Source organism: Aotus nancymaae, unplaced genomic scaffold (genome assembly GCF_030222135.1).
Source record: "Aotus nancymaae isolate 86718 unplaced genomic scaffold, 86718_ANA_hifiasm-v0.15.2.pri h1tg000032l_0, whole genome shotgun sequence".
NCBI classification, from domain to species: Eukaryota; Metazoa; Chordata; class Mammalia; order Primates; family Aotidae; genus Aotus; species Aotus nancymaae.
This window is the reverse complement of record NW_026988445.1, coordinates 13,441,549-13,460,157: the sequence shown is the minus strand read 5'-3', so window position 1 is coordinate 13,460,157 and position 18,609 is coordinate 13,441,549. Positions and strand designations below refer to the sequence as shown.

General features: G+C 42.0%; 1 protein-coding gene and 1 non-coding gene across 4 annotated transcripts in view; one reads left to right on the top strand and one right to left on the bottom strand.

Moving 5' to 3' along the window:
* Positions 1-478: 478 nt before the first annotated feature.
* The window catches only part of LIN9 (lin-9 DREAM MuvB core complex component), a 78,586-nt gene continuing 60,455 nt past the window's right edge, over positions 479-18,609 (top strand). Inside the window, exons 1-4 of one of the 3 annotated variants that reach the window (XM_012459809.2) lie at positions 479-865; positions 8,596-8,628; positions 11,334-11,428; positions 13,183-13,287. In XM_012459809.2, coding sequence (XP_012315232.1) covers positions 787-865; positions 8,596-8,628; positions 11,334-11,428; positions 13,183-13,287 — 312 coding nt within the window. In that variant the 5' untranslated portion in view covers positions 479-786. Of the gene's footprint in view, positions 866-8,595; positions 8,629-11,333; positions 11,429-13,182; positions 13,288-14,541; positions 14,626-18,609 lie in introns of those variants that run through there. The other 2 variants (XM_012459810.2, XM_064383571.1) reach the window with 2 other exon arrangements.
* Positions 5,737-5,839, bottom strand: LOC135277661 (small nucleolar RNA U13). Its single transcript, XR_010345265.1, has one exon. It is a non-coding gene; the product is annotated as a small nucleolar RNA U13 (small nucleolar RNA).

Here is an 18,609-nt window from a genome sequence, read left to right as displayed (position 1 = left end):
TTCTCATAACATTTGGATCAGGTACTTTATCACCTTGTAGTGTCACTGTTCCTTTCTGTATCCTTTCGAAGCCTCCTGTTATTCGTTTCCTAATTCTCTCCCAGCCCATTGCACGATCTAGTGTGGAATGGATGAAAAAGCTGAACACAACAGTTCTTTAGTTGTCGGCCTAAATGACTAACTTCATGACCTCTCAAGGTCTCGCTCCGCGGCTGCACGCAGCTCAGCTTCCAACATTCGGGAGAGGCGTCCCGGGCTCGCGAGGGACCGCGGGGCCCGGAGGTCGCGACGCGCAGGGGGCTGCTGCGGCCAGAGCTCTCGGGAAGAGGGAGGCGCCTGAGCAACGTGGGTTTCACCGTGAATATTTCACTTTGCATAGAGCCCCCTAGGGCAATGAGACCCAGAACCGAGGACTTCTTTCCCCCTGCCGGGGCCTCCCTCCCGTTCTCCACTCGGAACAAACAGCCTGCAGTTCCCGCAGCTGCAGCGCGGGCCGCGGAACACGCAACGGGCGCGGGGCCCGGGCGGGACTCGGGAGCTGGCGCTGCTCCCCGCGCGCTCCGGCGCCTGGCCTCTTCGCGCGGCCTCCTTTCTCCCGCCCGCTCAGCGGGAGGCGGCGGCGGAGGGGAAAGGCGCGGCCCCCCCTTGGCGGCACCTCCTCCCCGGCCAGACGCGGGCGGAGTCGGGCCCGCCTCAGCCGGCTGCGGCGGGAGCAACGCAGCGCGGCGCCGCGGGCAGCGAGCTCCGCATTCGAACCTCCCTCGCAAAGACATTCTCCGCCCCACAATGCACTGCGGCGGGCAGCCTTTGAAAAAGCGGCGCGGCTCGTTCAAGATGGCGGAGCTCGACCAGTTGCCTGACGAGAGTGAGTAGCACCTCAAAGCACCCCCACTTCCCGCCCGCCGCCTGCTCCGCGGCTGCACCGGCCGGGACGGCCGGCCGTGCCCTCCGCTGGGCAGGTGGGCTGACTGCCAACTCCACCGTGGTCCCCTAGTCCTCCCACTCCGGTGTTGCTGCCGCGTCGCCGCCTTTGTTATGGTGTCTGTGTGTTGGTTTCTAGGGTTGTGTGAGCGCCAGGGCCGGAAACCGAGAGCCCGGGAGTCCAGCCTGTGCCAGGCGGAGGCGGTGGCTGCTCCCCTGGCCCGACTCCGGCCCCCGGCCGAGGTGGGGGTTAGAGCGGCCCCCGGGCGTGGGGGCTGTCCTCGCCGCCTGCACCACTCGCCCGGCGCCGAGAGACGCTCGCCGGGGTTATGTAACTCGCCTGTCCCGGGGCCGGGGGAGGGCTCGGGCTCGGCACGGGGTGGTCCACGGCCCCATCTTCTTGCCCCAGCCTCTAATGTTGTCCTGTCACAGCTCCTGCCTCTACGGGCACTTCTGATCTTCACTGTCCTCCCCGCCCCCCCACTGGTGTGTCCACCCCAGAAGTGTTTCCGTGTCAGAGGGTTGGCCCCTTCCCCTGGGACCACAGGTGGCTGTGGACCTTTCCCGAGATCATCCAGCCCGGATACTTAGTGTTCAGGTAGCCCCCGTCCCGCAGACTTTGTTCTGTATGTGTCTTAAGAGCCGTGAAGGTACCTTTATTTTGCATGGATGTGACCAACACAGCGTACATGTGCAGTACCCTTCCTGACACCCACCCTAGGGCATTGCCTCACTTAACCATGTTTACTCACCCTGACATCTAAGACATGTATGCTCACTTGTGTTAAGTAAGTAAAAGCACCAATTCCATAGTTTAAGGGCAATGGAACTTGATTTTGTAATTTACAGTATTGCATAAATTATATGAAAAGACAAATATGTTAGTTAATTACAAAAAGGTCCTGAATCCACATTCACTATTCAGTTTATACATAGCTGTGAAAGGCTCAATCACTATTGAATCTATCTGTGCACAAGGCAAATGGACTTTAAAAATGAGAACTCAACATACTACCTATTTCATTTTCTTTGTGAGGTCATGTATTCTTAATAAGTTAAGTTATAAAGTTAAAACATTTGTGAAAGGCTCAATCACTGTTGAATCTATCTGTGTACAAGGCAAATGGACTTTAAAAATGAGAACTCAGCATACTGCCGATTCCATTTTCTTTGTGAGGTCATGTATTCTTAATAAGTTATAAAGTTAAAAATTCAAGTTGCCAAGCTGGTGAAAAGTTGTATTAAAAGTATTTGTGTTTTAAATTTGATAGAAAGCAGCGCCAAGTCCCAAAGGAACTTTGTCTATGATGGAATTGTTTTCTTTTGTGATATCCCATAAGGTGGCCATGGAACATTTCATGTGGCTAGAGGGATGGAGGAACTGAATTTTGAATTTTATTTAATTTTAATTTGCATAGTCACATGTAGCTAGTGGCCACTGTATTGGATAGGGCACAACTGTTGACCAGCCATGAGTTGTATTGTTTATTTGTGGAATACAATTGATTGTGATTTAGAATGTTCCCAAATGAATGTAGACCTACTAAGCACAGTGTACTTGTCATCCAAAAATGTTTTTCATCATCCTTGCTATCTTTATCATAAAGATGTCTTCTCACCTCTTGGTGTCATGATCACTAGAGCCACTATTTTGGTTGATGAGAGGCGTTTTAAGTGGCTTTCTTAACAATTGCCATTAGGAATATTTGCTTCATATCATCCAACATTTATTGACAATTTACTATGGTTCTTTGTAGGAACTTGAGATTTGTACTAGGGTTCAAATTTCAGCTCCACTCTAAAATTAACATAACCTAATCACTTATATTACTTTATGACATCTCTGGTACATTGGTGTGTATTTGTGAAGCGTATGTCTTGTTTAGCCAGACTTCAACTTTGTTGAAACCAGGGATTTTCCTTCGTTGTTTGTCATACAGTGCCACAAGTCAAGTATCCATAAATACTTGATTTCTATGGAATTGAATACAAAGTAACAGGTATTATTAATGAAACTGGAGCAGGGTCTTAAAAAGGAAAATCGTTTTCAATTTGATACTGAAAATAGAAGTATGTTTTTTGGCCACATTTAGTCAAGGGGACTAGCTAATACATTATCCAGTAGTTGATACAACATTATCAATAATGAAAGCTACCATTTATTGAGTATTTACTATGAACCAGATGTCATGCAAAGCATATTATATGGATTTTCTCATTTAATCTTCATTTCTGTTGTTGTAAGTACTCACATTTTATATGAGGAAATCAAGGCTATCTTCACCCCAGATCTTTCCTGAGCTCCCTTTTTTGATGTCTTGCCTATTTCACATTTCTTCTTAGATGCTTCAAAGGCCCCTCAAACTGCACAGGTTCAAAATCCACCTCATTCCCACCCCAGGACAGATACTTCTGGTGATTCCTGTATTAATGAATGGTTCCACTGTACAGTCACCTGGCAGGGCAGAAACCTAGAGATTATCTTGGGCACCTTCCTTTCTTTTTTTTTTTTTTTTCCTTTTGAGATGGAGAGTGCAGTGGCTCGATCTCGATCTCGACTACTGCAGCCTCCACCTCCCAGGTTCAAGCAATTCTCCTGCCTCAGCCTCCTGAGTAACTGGGATTACAGGCATGTGCCACCACACCCAGCTAATTTTTGTATTTTTAGTAGTGATGGGGTTTCACCATGTTAGCTAGGCTGGTCTTGAATTTCTGACCTCAGGTGATCTGCCCGCCTTAACCTACCAGTGTTGGGATTCCAGGTGTGAGCCACCGCGCTGGGCCACTTCCCTCTCTTTCATTTCCCATATTTAAGCCTTTACTAAGTCTGTAAATTTTGCCTTCTAAATCTATCAATTCTACTTATTTCTTACTATCACCGTAGCCCAAACTGTCACCATTTCTTCTCTTTACCAATCACCTCAGCCTCTCATTAATTCAGCCACCTTCCCACAAACACAGAGCCAGAAGAATCCTTTCAAAATGAATATATGTCATCCTCCTGTTGCAAACCCTTTAGTAGCTACAAAACCCTTTGTGGTCTGGCTGCTCCCTACCTCTCAGCTTCATTTTGTACCACTTGTTCCCTCATTATATCCCTTTGGGTTAAATTGGATCTTTTTAATTCCCTGTACTCACCAGTCTCCCCTTTCCTCTAGGGTCTTTGCACATGCTGTTTTCTCAACCTGGAATGCTCTTCCCTGCACCTCCTTACTTTCAGTTCACTTCTAATTATCTTTTAGACCCCATTTTATGCTTCTTCAGAGAGCCATTTCCTATCCTTGATTAAATTATGTCTTCTTTAAATCTGTTTTTTGTTTTTTGAAGAGACAAGATCTCCCTTTGTTGTGCAGGCTCGAGTGCAGAGGCATGATCATGGCTCACTGCAGTCTTGATCTTCTGGGCTCAGGAGATCCTCTGACATCGGTCTCCCCAGTAGCTGGGACCACAGGCATGTGCCACCATGCCCAACTAAGTTTTCTTTTTTTCCTTCTTCCTATTTTTTGTAGAGATGAGGTCTCCCTATGTTGCTGGTCTCAAACTCCTGGCCTCAAGCGATCCTCCTGCCTTGACCTTCCAAAGTGCTGGGATTACAGGCTTCAGCCACCATGCAGGGCTCATGTTCTTTATTTTTTTAAAGATGGAGTCTTGCTCTGTCACCCAGGCTGGAGTGCAGTGGCGCAATCTTGACTTACTGCAACCTCCGCCTCCAGGGTTCAAGCAATTCTCCTGCCCCAGCCTCCTGAGTAGCTGGGATTACAGGTATGTGTCACCAAGTCTGGCTAATTTTTGTACTTTTAGTAGAACCAGGCTGGTCTTGAACTCTTGACCTTAACTCATATGGCCTCCTAAAGTGCTGGGATTACAGGTGTGAGCCACTGTGCCAGGCCAGGGCCCTTCTTCTGTTTTTTTTTTTTGTTGTTGTTCTTTGTGAGACAGGGTCTCGCTATGTTACCCAGGCTGGAGTGCAGTGGCTATTCACAGGCTCGATCCCACTACTGACCAGCACGGGAGTTTTGACCTGCCCCATTTCCGACCTGGGCCGATTCACCCCTCCTTAGGCAACCTGGTGGTCCCCCGCTCCTGGGAGTTCACCATATTGATGCCGAACTTAGTGCGGACACCCGGTCGGCATAGCGCACTACAGCCCAGAACTCCTGGGCTCAAGCAGTCCTCCCCTCAACCGCCTGAGTAGCTGGGACTACAGGCATGCGCCACCGTGCCCGGCCAGGGTCCATGTTCTTTAAATTTTTTTGTACTACTGTGTAACTTCCTAGTGGCAGCTATTACAGTTTCAGTTTTGTATTTGTTTATGTGATTGTTTGGTTAGTAGCCCCATCAGAGCAGGTACGGTTTCTGTCTTCCTAATTGCATTCCCAGCTCCATGCATAACATCTGGCTTACCTCTGACCTTTCATGCCATTCTTCCCTATGCAAGCGGTCACCCCTCCTCCCTTCTCAGGACTTAACCTACTGTTTCTTCTGCCCAGACTCATTGCTTTGATTTCCTGCTCTCTCACAGCTAGTTTTTTAAGATGTTACCTCCTCAGAGAAACCTTTTGTACTCAAAAGTAAAGTAGTTAGTACTTAAAGTAGAATAATTCCCCCCCATCAATATCACCTTGTTTATTTCCTTTACCGTGAGCTGTAATTATTATGTACTTGTCTATCATGTATACGTCTCTTCCTACTATTTAAGCTTCCTACTATTTAATTTAAGCTCCCTGCAAGCAGAGGCTTTGTCTGTCTTGTTTCTTGGGGTGACTAACCCTAGCACCTAACAGAGCTTATGGTAGGCATTCAATAACATTTTTTTTCCACATAGGTAATGTGCTGACTTTTAACAAGGTTTTAGGGAGGCACATCTCACACATGAGTATGAAAACCCAGTCATCATGCTTATGAACTACAAAAGGGTAGAATCTTTGGATTAATGAACACTCCTTGTTAGAGCAAGATTCTAATTTAATCAGATTTGCCTGACTGAAAAATCCATGTTCTTAACCTATTATTATTATTATTTTTAAAAGGCGGGTGGGTTGGGGGGGACCCCACTGCCATTAACCTATTATTTTTTGATTGCTCAAGAAATAATACTAACAGCATTATATCAAAATTCACTGTGTAATACGTGCATTGTTCTATGCACTTTTACATATATTAACTCATTTAATTTTCATTTTACAAACAAAGAAACAGTAGCACAGAGAGACAAAGTAACTTGCTTAAGGTAACATGCAAGAAAGTGTCAGGACCAAGATTCAAACATAGCTGGTCTCAATCTAGAACCTATTTTCTTGACCACTATGCTATCCTGCATCTAGAAAAAGGAAAAAATGGCTGGATGCAGCAGCTCATGCCTGTAATCCCAGCACTTTGGGAGGCCAAGCCGGGTAGATCACCTGAAGTCAGGAGTTTGAGACCAGCCTGGCCAACATGGGGAAACCCTGTCTCTACTAAATATACAAAAATTAGCTGTGTGTAGTGGTGCACACCTGTAATCGTAGCTACTTGGGAGGCTGAGGCAGGGAGGATTGCTTGAACCCGGGAGGCGGAGGTTGCAGTGAAACGAGATTGTGCCACTGTACTCCAACCTGGGTGACAGAGTGAGACTGCATCTCAAAAAGAAAAGGAAAAAAGGTTAAAAGTGATTGATCAGAATCCCCAAGATATGATTCCTGTCTTCATGGAGCAGGAATGGATATCCTTATGGCCTATACATCTTCCTTCAGATCTCTGCTTAAGTATCATCTTTCATAGAAGCTAAATGTGAACACCTTATATACGAATAGTCTTCCTTCTCCCCAACCCCACCCTGCATAATCTTGTTATTCTGCTTTATTTTTTCCATAGTGCTTATCATGACTTGATAGCTGTTTTTGTTTGTTTCACCTCACTAGAATGTACATTCCAGGAGAGCAGGGAGTTTGACTGTTTTGCTTGCTGTTGTATCCCCATTGCCTAGATCAGGCAGGGACTGGCATGCCATCAGCATTACATATTCATTGAGTGAATGGTTACTACTTTTTCTCAAATGCACTATATATCTCTTGGTACACAGATGTGTGCATTGTCTATTATGACTGCTTTACAGTTGTGTTGCATTGTTTGAGACATTTTAGCAAGATTTTATGTCATTCACTCTCCATGACTTTACTGCCTTTTGTCATTAAGCTTCATTTGCTGCACAGAAGCTGTTATGGTGTCCTGTTAACTATTCTTCACATCCAGGCAAGAGAGTAGGGTGAAAGTAAGTGTCTTTAATGTTAATAGGTATCTGTTTTACAAGTCACTTATACTGACCTGTGGAGGAAAAAGTCAGTTGAGGTTTAGTGATCTGAGATGCATAGTGTTTAAGGATCTAAGATGAAGTGATTCATAACTGCCATACTTTATCTGTTGCTTCTCATTTAAGTCTATTATCCATTTATATGAGATGTAAATCATGGCTGCTTTTGTTAACTAGCAAAGAGGATTAATCTGTCCTGTCTGATTTTTGTTCCTAGTTCATGTTCTTTTTTATTTAATCCCCTGAGATCATCCTTAATTATTATTTTTCAGATGACTTGGACTTTGCAATATATGCATTCAATTCTGAGATTTTTAAATTTAGTGGTTTCTTGCTCTCAAAAAACTTTTTTCTATTGATTCTTCTGCTTTCCCTACCCATAGATCCTATCATTCATTCACACCAGAACCTGTAGCCTGATGTTTCTCCAAGTGGGTTACCTGCAACAGAATCCCCTGTTATTTATTAATAATATAGATTCAATATAGATTGTGCATGTATGAGGAGCTTCCTGGTTATTCTAATTTATTTTGTATTTTTAATTTTTTTGAGACAGAGTCTTAACTCTGTCTCCCAGACTGGAGTGCAGTGGCACGGTCACAGCTCACTACAGCCTCAACCTCCCAGGCTCTAGCAAGCCTCCCACATCAGCCTCCTGAGTAGCTGAGACTGGAGGATGCCCAGTGAATTTTAAAAATTTTCTAAGAGTCAGGGTCTCCTTGTGTTGCCCAGGCTGGTCTGGGACTCCTGGGCTCAAGCGATCCTTCCCACCTTGGCCTTCCAAAGCACTGGGATTACAGGTGTCAGCCATCACACCTGACCTCTAATGTACACTAAAGTTTGTTTTATCCAATGGACCCCTCCAACTTTATTCTAGCCCATCTTGGCTGTTCTGTATTCCCTTCTCCAGCTTAGATCTTGAAGTATTGCATTCTAGACTTTCAAAGGACTTATGCTTGCTCTGACAGTCCCTGAATCATTTGCATTGTCTGTTTTTCCAGTCCATTACTACATCAATCTTTGCCTCAATAGATACCAGTGCCCTTTCTCCTTTCTTCCAGCACCACAGCATGCCTGGATGAGGATCCAAAATTACCTCTGTCCCCACTCTTCCTCTTTCTTCACTTTCTTCTTCTGGAATGGTCTCCAATTTTCACAACTTCAGCAAGACTCTCATATGTCTCTTTCCAGTTCTTTTTTTACTCTATCTGAGTTCTGGTATATTGTTTGAATTGTCTGCTAGATATTTCTAATTGCACATTCCACCATCTCTTCAAACTGAACATTACTAAAACTAAATGAAGCACTTTTGCCCCCAAACCAAGTTCTTTTTCCCTCATTTTTTTTATGAAATAATTATTAATATGTTTTATTTTTAATTGCAGGCTCTTCAGCAAAAGCCCTTGTCAGTTTAAAAGGTAAGAAGTATAGCATTTTTTAGATATACCATAGCTAGAAGTCTATTTTATTAAATTAATTTGGATATAGTATTTCCATTTTCCTTCTAAGTTACAATTCATTATAGCTTTTCAGTCTTGGTTTTTACTGATAACCTTAAGTTAATATGCTTTTATGGGAGAATTGATTCTTGGTTGTTAGAAATTATTTTTAAAAATTTCTGAAATTATTGATTAAAAAACTCTAATTAAACATTCCATAAATATCTTGTTTACATTAAAGCCATTTGTTAAACAACTGTGCTGAGCTATATGTTTGCATAATTGTTTGTTTCTTTTTGAGATCGTCTCTCTCTGTCGCCCAGGCTGGAGTACAATGGTGCAATCTTGGCGCACTGCAACCTCTGCCTACCAGGTTCAAGTGATTCTTGTGCCTAAGCCTCCTGATTAACTGGGATTACAAGCATGTGCCACCATGTCTAGCTAATTTTTGTATTTTTAGTAGAGATGGGATTTCTCCATGTTGGCCAGGCTGGTCTCAAACTCCTGGCCTCAAGTGATCTGCCCACCTTGACCTCCTGAAGTGCTGGAATTACAGGCGTGAGCCACTGTGCCCAGAAGAATTTTTCTTTATTTTTTGAGACAGAGTCTTGATCTGTCACCCAGGCTAGAGTGCAGTGATGTGATTATGGTTCACTGCAGCTTTGATCTCCTGGGCTCAAGTGATCCTCCTGCCTCAGCATCTCATGTAGCTGGGACCACAGGCACATGCCACCATACCCAGCTATTTTCTTTATTTTTTTGTAGAGAGGAGGTTTCACTTCGTTGCCCAGGCTGATCTTGAACTCCCAGGCTCAAGCAATCCTGCTGCCTTGGCTTTGCAAAGTACTGGAATTACGGTTGTGAGCCACCACACCTGGCCCATAATAGTTTATTTTTAAGAATTTTGCTTTCTCTGGGCACGGTGGCTCATGCCTGTAATCTCAGCACTTTGGGAAGCTGAGGCAGGTGGACTACTTGAGCTCAGGAGTTCAAGACCAGCCTGGCTAACATGGTGAAACCCCGTCTCTACTAAAAATACAAAAATTAGCCAGGAGTGGTGGCAGGCTCTTGTAATCCCAGCTACATGAGAGGCCAAGGCAGGAGAATTGCTTAAAGCCAGGAGGCAGAGGTTGCTATAAGCCTAGATCGCACCACTGCATTCCAGCCTGGGTGACAGAGTGAGACTCTGTCTCAAAAAAAAACAAAAAAAAGAATCTTGCTTTCTAAGTAATAATGCCTTAAAATAAAAGAATGATTCTAAGAAAAAGTTTGACATGTTCCTTGGTCTTACTGTTTCTTTTGGCAGGTACATTAGACTAACCCTTTTAACACAGTCTTTTTAAAATTTTACCTCTTGATTAAGATTCTAGTAGGTAAATACATTTGGAACCAAGCTAAATATTCTCAAAGGTTCATGAGTACTTTTGGTCTTCAAAGCTACTGTGTTGTACTTTGGATTTGTGATTTACCAAATTAAATACTTCTTGCTTGAGAAGACCACTTGTCTTCCAGAATGCCCCAGTTTCTTTGCCTAGCAGGATCAACTCCATCCCATCTCTGTTATTTTGTGATCCTTAAAAAGTATTCCATTATTCTGTTTCTCCCAATATTAAACTCATTTCTCTCTCTCTCTTTTTTTTTTTTTTTTGAGACTGAGTCTTGTTCTGTCATTCAGGCTGGAGTGCAGTGGCACAATATCCTGGCTCACTGCAACCTCCAGCTCCTGCGTCAATCGATTCTCATGCCTCAGCCTCCTGAGTAGCTGGGACTACAGGTGCGCATCACCATGCCTGGGTAATTTTGTATTTTTTGTAGAGATGGGGTTTCACCATGTTGGCCAGGCTGGTCTCCAACTCCTGGCCTTAAATGATCCACCCACCTCAGCCTCAAAGTGTTGGGATTATAGGCATGAGCCATTGCACCTTGCCTAATTTTCTTTTTATATATCAAATGTTTCATATATTAAAGCAGAAAACATTTAGAAATAGGCCCTAAATAATAGGCCCAGCATTGTGACTCATTCCTGTGAACTCAGTACTTTGGGAGGCCGAGGCAAGAATCACTTGTGGTCAGGAGTTCCAGACCAATCTGGCCAACATGGAGAAACCCTGTCCCTACTAAAAATACAAAAATTAACCAGGCATGATGGCACACACCTGTAATTCCTCTATTGAGGAGGCTGAGGCAGGAGAACCACTTGAACCCAGGAGACAGAAATAGCAGTGAGCCAAGATTGTGCCATTCCACTCCAGCCTGAGTGATGGAGCAAGTACTCTGTCTCACAGAAAAAAAAAAAAAAAAGCTCTAAATTCAAGGTTAGAAAGGGCTTTTTCCTTTTTTTATTCCCATGCTTTCAGAATTGTACCAAAAATTATGAGATCATTCTTGGCAAATTGGAATGGAGAAATTATTAAAAATCCAAAAAGAAAGAAAAAGAATTACATGTTTCAGTATGGACATTTAATACTTTCAAGATGCATTGCTTTATCAAATTATTTAGAGAGTTTGAAAGAAAAATATACAGAAGCACTTTTTCATTTATAGTAGACTAAAATTATTATGGTCAGTATATTTTTTTCATATTGGTAAATATTTTAGATATATGGCTATTATTTAAAAGACAGTATTCATAGTATGAAATCCTTTGAACTCAGCCAAAATTTTATTAGTATTATTTATTACAGAAGGAAGCTTATGTAACACATGGAATGAAAAGTACAGTTCTTTACAGAAAACACCTGTTTGGAAAGGCAGGAATACAAGCCCTGCTGTGGAAATGGTAAGGAGTGAGTTTTTCTTACACTTTAGAAATTATAGCTAAATTGTCTGTATTACTGTCATATGTGTAAATTCTTGCAGCACAGTAAAAAATTTATAAGCTTTTTTCCCAACCTCAAGTGTCATTAGGCACTATTTGATCTTATTTAGATAAATTAATCTGTAGCCAGTGATAATCTGGTTATCATTAAGCATTTGTTCAATAATTGTATAATAGTTCCTTTAATTAGAAAAAAAAAACTACAACTTATATTTTTATTAGATATGCAAAAAATTTTACATGACTTTGTTACCTGCAAAGTATCAAAGTAGTAAGGTATCAAAATCTTGTCTAGCCAAAAAGAAAAAAAAATCCTTGTGTAGGTCAAAGGTAAGTGCATTTAGAAGTGGGAAGTAGAGATGAGCATATAGTTGACATGACTAACAGTTTTAGGAACTCTTTTTCTCTCCTACCCTGCCAGGTAGCCAGGAGGTTTTAAGGGTCTGTCATGAAACAGTCCTGGAGTTGGGATAGACAGCAGCAGTCACTGTAGCCTGGGCAACTGACCACAGTGAATGTGAGGGGCTTTTCTTACTATGTAATTCCATCATCTTCATTCCCTTCCTCTTCTCTGCTTGTGGTCAGAGAAGGGGGGCAGTGTAGAACAGACTTCATGTCAGGGCTTCATGTTTAGAGTATCAAGACTGAGTGGGTTTAATTTCTTTTTGTTTTTCTTTTTCTGAGATGAGGTCTCGCTCTGTCGCCCAGGCTGGTCAGGAACTTCCAGGCTCAAGCGATCCTCCCCCCTCAGCCTCCCAAGTAGCTGGAACTACAGGTGTGTGCCACCATGTCCGGCTAATTTTTTAAATTTTTTTGTAGAGATAGGGTCTCCTTATATTGCCCAGGCTGGTACCTGGGCTCAAGTGATGTTCCTGCCTCGGTCTTCCAAGGTGCTGGGATTATAGGCATGAGCCACTGTGCCCAGCCAGAGTGGATTTAATTTCAAGAGTTCATATACCTGAGTGGATGCTGCCCATATGTTGTTAGCCCTCTGCACCTGTTTCTCTTCCAAATAGGCATGAGTGATGGGAGAAAGCTTTGAAAAGGATGTGGATCTTATTGGGATATTATTTCTGTTTCTATTAATGAAACCTCTGAACCTAGGGTGAACTGTAAGATTTTTCTACTACAGACCCTTAAGTGTATGATGTATATTTGGTACTTAATTTTCTACTTCTGTGGGTAATTGTCAGGTATCTATCATTATGTATCTTGTATTCTTATTTACAGATGAAAATTTGGTTAACAATTTTTGACAGCAGATCTAGTATAATAGTATACACATTTAGGCTTACTCTTCTAGAGTGATTTAGAATCTTTGGCCTAGCCCAACCCTATGCAGCAGATGTATCATGTCACACACCCAGTTGGTATTAACCTAAGCACCAACATAATTTGAACTGGAATTTACAGAACTTATTTTCCTATCATCACTGTTCAAGGCTGCCAGTGTACTAAGGAGACTTGGCGTTCAAGTTTTACTTTATTTATCGGCTAGGTATTTCATTCATAAGCAACTCGCATAAATACATCTTACTGCTTTCTAAATCTGAGATTATTTATATTTGGCTTTGTGTGCTTTGTGTTGCCCATACTTTATCCTTCCGTACTGCTGATGATCCAGAGTTAGCTCAGTTTTCCAAGTATAGAATTGTGTTTTGGAACAAAAATGGGAGGGTTCAGTTTTTCATTAAATGAAAACATTTCTATCATAGCCTTTCAGAAATTCAAAACGAAGTCGACTTTTTTCTGATGAAGATGATAGGCAAATAAATACAAGGTCACCTAAAAGAAACCAGAGGGTTGCAATGGTTCCACAGGTATGTGTGTGCTAAAATTTTGTTTCATTGGAAAGGAAGTAAGCAAATGCTCAACCTAATAAAGTTTATATTCTGTTACATTTTGAGTAACAAGTTCTTTGAATCAGTACTGCTACTCTGGTCCTGTTTTAGTTACCTAGAAAACCATTATATTTTTTTATCAACTGTAAAACAGAATAGAAAAGAAAGCCAGTTATCAGTCCTACAAATGCACACTTTTATTTTAAGCATGGAGATAGTGGAGGAATTTGACAACATGGAATCAATTTGTAGGTTTGCACAGAAATAAGAGGGAAAAAAATGTTTTACTTAGTCACCAAGAGAAGTATGTTGAAGACTTCCTTTATCCAAGATAGAAAATTTTTTTTTTGAAAAAGAGTCTCGCTCTGTCACCCAGGCTGGAGTGCAGTGCCGTGATCTCAGCTCACTGCTGCCTCTGGGTTCAAGCGATTCTTCTGCCTCAGCCTGTTGAGTAGCTGGGATTACAGGCACACACCACCATGCCCAGCTGATTTCTGTATTTTAGTACATACGGGGTTTCACCATGTTGACCAGGCTGGTCTCAAACTCCTGAGCTCAAGTGGTCCTCCCACCACAGCCTCCCAAAGTACTGGGATTACAGGTGTGAGCCACCTAGCCCAGCTGAGAGGAGAATATTTAGCATGAAATCTTATCTCCTTATTTATTTTTGACATTTAAAAACTCACGGTGGGCTGGGCACATTGGCTTATGCCTATAATACCAGCAGTTTGAGAAACCACGGCGGGTGCATCACTTGAGGCCAGGAGTTCAAGACCAGCCTGGCCAACATGGTGCAAAGCCCTGTCTCTACTAAAAATACAAAAAAAACTAGCTGGGCATGGTGGTACATGCCTGTAATTTCAGCTACTTGGGAGGCTGAGGCATGAGAATCGTTTGAACCCAGGAGGTGAAGGTTGCAGTGAGCTGAGATAGCCTGGGTGACAGAGCAAGACTCTATCTCAAAAAAAAAAAAAGTAGTGGACCTGTAAAAATCAAAGGAATGAAAATTGGATAGGAAAATGCTAACTTTAAGGGTAATGTAATTTTTCTCTTCTGTTATAATAATTCCCTACTTCTCTTTCATTACTTTGCAAAGTCTTATAAAACAAGATTTTCTAATATAATGGATGATAGAGGTAATTTTCTCAAGGTTGTGTTTTTTTTTCTTTTTGAGATGGAGTTTCACTCTTGTTGCCCAGGCTGGAGTGCAATAGCGCACTCTCAGCTCACTGCAACCTCCACCTCCCAGGTTCAAGTGATTTTCCTGCCTCAGCCTCCCGAGTAGCTGGGATTACAGGCATGCGCCACTACGCTCAGGTAATTTTGTATTTTTAGCAGAGGCGGGGTTTATCCATGTTGGTCAGGCTGGCAGGCTGGTCTCGAACTCCCGACCTCAGGTGATCCGCCTACCTTGGCTTCCCAAAGTGCTGGGAGGCGTGAGCCACTACATCTGGCCAGGTTTTTTTTTTTTTTTCCCCCACACTGCAATGGCATGATCTCGGCTCACTGCAACCTCCGCCTCCCAGACCGAAGCAATTCTTGTCCCTCAGCCTCCTGAGTAGCTGGGACTATAGGCATGCACTACCACTGGCTAATTTTTGTATTTTTAGTAGAGACAGGGTTTTGCCATGTTGGCCAACCTGGTCTTGAACTCCTGACCTCAAGTGATCCGCTTGCCTCAGCCTCCCAAAGTTCTGGAATTACAGGCGTGAGCCACCACACCCGACTGAAGGATTTAGCATTAAATAAATTAAAAGCATGACCAGCAATCTACTAATAAAAACTCTTACATACCTTATGATAATTTTAAACAGGAAAATATATTCATGTTCTGTAGAATGAACAGAAATGTATCTTGAAGTTTAAAAAAAAGTTGTCAAAGACAAGTGCACATGAGGATCTAAAAATTTGATCTTGTAATCTCAGCACTTTGGGAGGCTAAGGCAGGGATCCCTTGATGTCAAGAGTTTGAGACCAGCCTGGCCAACATGGCAAAATGCCATTTCTATAGTAAATACAAAAATTAGTTGGATGTGGTGGCACACACCTGTAATCCCAGCTACTCACTTGAACCTGGGAGGCTCACTTGAACCTGGGAGGCAGAGGTTGCAGTGAGCTGGGATCACGGCTGTGCACTCTAGCATAGGTGACAGAACAAGACTCTGTCTCAAAAAATAAATTAATTAAAATAAATTAAAGAATAATAGTAATTTGATCTTGTTGAAATCAAAATGCAGTGTGTATTTCTTGGCTAAGTTAGCTGTTGAATGAATATAAGAAATAGTTAAATAACAATTTTGTTAGCTAGATTTTGGAAGAGCTATGTTACTAGGATAATCTAGATGATCCACAAACATACAGAAAACTGATCTTTATGACTGTGACACTGTCCTGTCCCAACTCTATCCACTGCCTTCCTGGGCACATCACTTCTTCTGGGACTATTTTACAGAGTCCTTTTTAGCCATACAGAGAATTCTGAGCAATTCAGAACAAATATAATGTAGGATAAACATGATATGAGACTTCCTGAAATACGTGAAAAGTTTCTATATCCTCTGAGTTTTCTCTTTACTAGTTGTAACATCTCTAGTTCTTTCCATCTTCATTTACCTGACGTTGCTTGTTCCCTTACCCTCCTAGTCATATCTTCTAAATCTGTTGCATTTTGTCTATATGTTTATTTAAAGAACATCACCCAAGTGAAAAATTACAAAAACGAACTTTCATTGAGTATTTATTATGTGTTGAGTCCTGTTCTAAACACTTCATATATCTTACTTTGATTAATCTTCATCAACTCCTATGAGATAGGTTACTGTTACATTATTTCCCATTTTGTAGATGAGGAAACAGACACAGCTAAGTATCTTGCTCAAGATGTCAAAGCTGGGAACTAAAGGCAGCCTGTCTCCAGAGTCCTACTTAAAAGAAAAAAACCCAGCTTTGTTGAGATATACTTTACATAAACAAATCATCTATTTAAAGCATACAATTTGGCTGGGCACAGCGGCTCATTTTGGGAGGTCAAGGTGGGAGGATTGCTTGAGCTCAGGAGTTTGAGATGAGCTTGGGCAACAAAGTGAGATCCTGTCTCTACAAGTTTTTTTTTTAATTAGCCAGGCAGGTGATGCACACCTGTGGTACCAGCTATTTGGGAGGCTAAACTGGGAGGATAACTTGAGCCCAGGAGATCGAGACTATAGTGAGCTGTGATCAGGCCACTGCATTACAGCCTGGGCAACAGAACAGAGACTCTGTCAGTTTTAATAATTTATATTTCTGGTCTGGTGCAGTGGTGCACACCTATAATCCTAGCACTTAGGGAGGGTAAGGCAGGTGGCTGACTTGAGCTCAAGAGTTCCAGACCAACCTGACCAACATGGTGAAACCCCGTCTCTACCAAAAATACAAAAATTAGCTGGATGTGGTGGCACACGCTGTAGTCCCAGCTACTCAGGAAGCTGAGACAGGAGAATTGCTTGAATCGGAGAGGTAGAGGCTTCAGTGAGCCGAAATTGTGTCACTACACTCCAACCTGGGTGACAGAGTGAGACCCTGTCTCAATCAATCAATAAAAGATTCCCTCTAACAATTTGAATCTATTTTCCCATACCCAGCAGAGGAGTCTTTAATATAGTTTTATATTAAATAAGCTGCCAATACCTTATTTAAAAATCTGGGTCAATAATGTAGTAGAGACTGGATGTGGTGGCTCACGCCTGTAATCCCAGCACTTTGGGAGGCCAAGGCGGGTAGATCACGAGGTCAGGAGTTCAAGACCAGCCTGGCTGGTGAAACCTCCTCTCTACTAATAATACAAAAATTAGCCGGGCGTGGTGTTGCTCACCTGTACTCCCAGCTACTCTCAGGAGGCTGAGGTAGGAGAATAGCTTGAACCAGGGAGGTGGAGGTTGCAGTGAGCTGAGATCCCACCATTGCACTCCAGCCTGGGTGATAGAGCAAGACTCTGTCTCAAGAAATAATAACAATAATGTAGTAGCAAGAAATAACACTTTTGTGATAAGAGTATTTTGTAGTTATTTGGTTATTTATGCTAAGTATCTCCTCACTTACAAAATTTTTCTTTTCTTTTTTTAACATTAAGATTTTTTTTTTCTCCTGAGAACGGTCACTGAGGGAAAACAAAGAAAAGCAGTTATTTTTCTAAATGCAGTGTGATATCCTGAATTGGTTTCTGGAACAGAATAAGGATGTTAGTGAAAAACTGGTGAAATCCAAATAAAGTCTGTAGTTTAGTTAATAGTATTGCACCAGTTTTGGCAAATATACCGTAGTTATTGTTAAGATATTAATGGTAGGGAAAGCTAGATGAAGGGCATATGGGAATAGGTACTATCTTTGCAACTTGCCTGTAAATCTACAATTTTTCCAAAATACAAAGTTTATAATAAAAAAATTTTGAAATTTTGACCCTAACTCACCATCCCAATATGTACTTTCCTCATAGAGTGGTAACCACAATAATAATTAGTTTGATTATTATTTTGAGATTATCCTTTTGAGACCTTTTAAATATACTTTTAATGTATTCATAGAAAATAAATAATATTGTTTAATATATATATGTTTTTTCTTTTTCTAACTGTATACTAAAAATTACATTTGTAGTATTTTCATGGTATTGTGCCATTTGTCATTCTGTAATTTTTTCACTGTCTTTTTTTGAGATCTGGCCATGTCGATTGAGATAGATAGATAGATAGATAGATAGATAGATAGATAGGAAGGATTCAATGTTTCATTTCTTTTTGCTGTTGAATAATATTGAATTTCATATCATTATTTATAAATTCTCCCATTTGGGAGCATTTAAATTGTAAGTTTTTACTTTGACAAATAATGCTGCAGTGAACATTCTGAGCATGTTTATATAAATTTGCAAGCGTTTTTCTAGGACAGATGCCTAAGATGTGGAATTGCTGGTTCATAGAATATGCACATTTAAAGTTTTTAAATCAGTACCATATATTCTCCAAATAAATTGTAATGGGGCAGGGCAGAGTGGCTCATGCCTGTAATCCCAGCACTTTGGGAGGCTGAGGCGGTTGGATCACCTGAAGTCAGGAGTTCAAGACCAGCCTAGCCAACACGGCGAAACCCTGTCTCTACTAAAAATAGAAAAATTAGCCAGGTGTGGTGGCAGGCACCTGTAGTCCCAGCTACTCAGGAGGCTAAGGCATGAGAATAGCTTGAACCTGGGAGGCAAAAGCTGCAATGAGCCTTGATCACACCACTGCACTCCAGCCTGGGTGACAGAGCAAGATGCTGTGTTAAAAA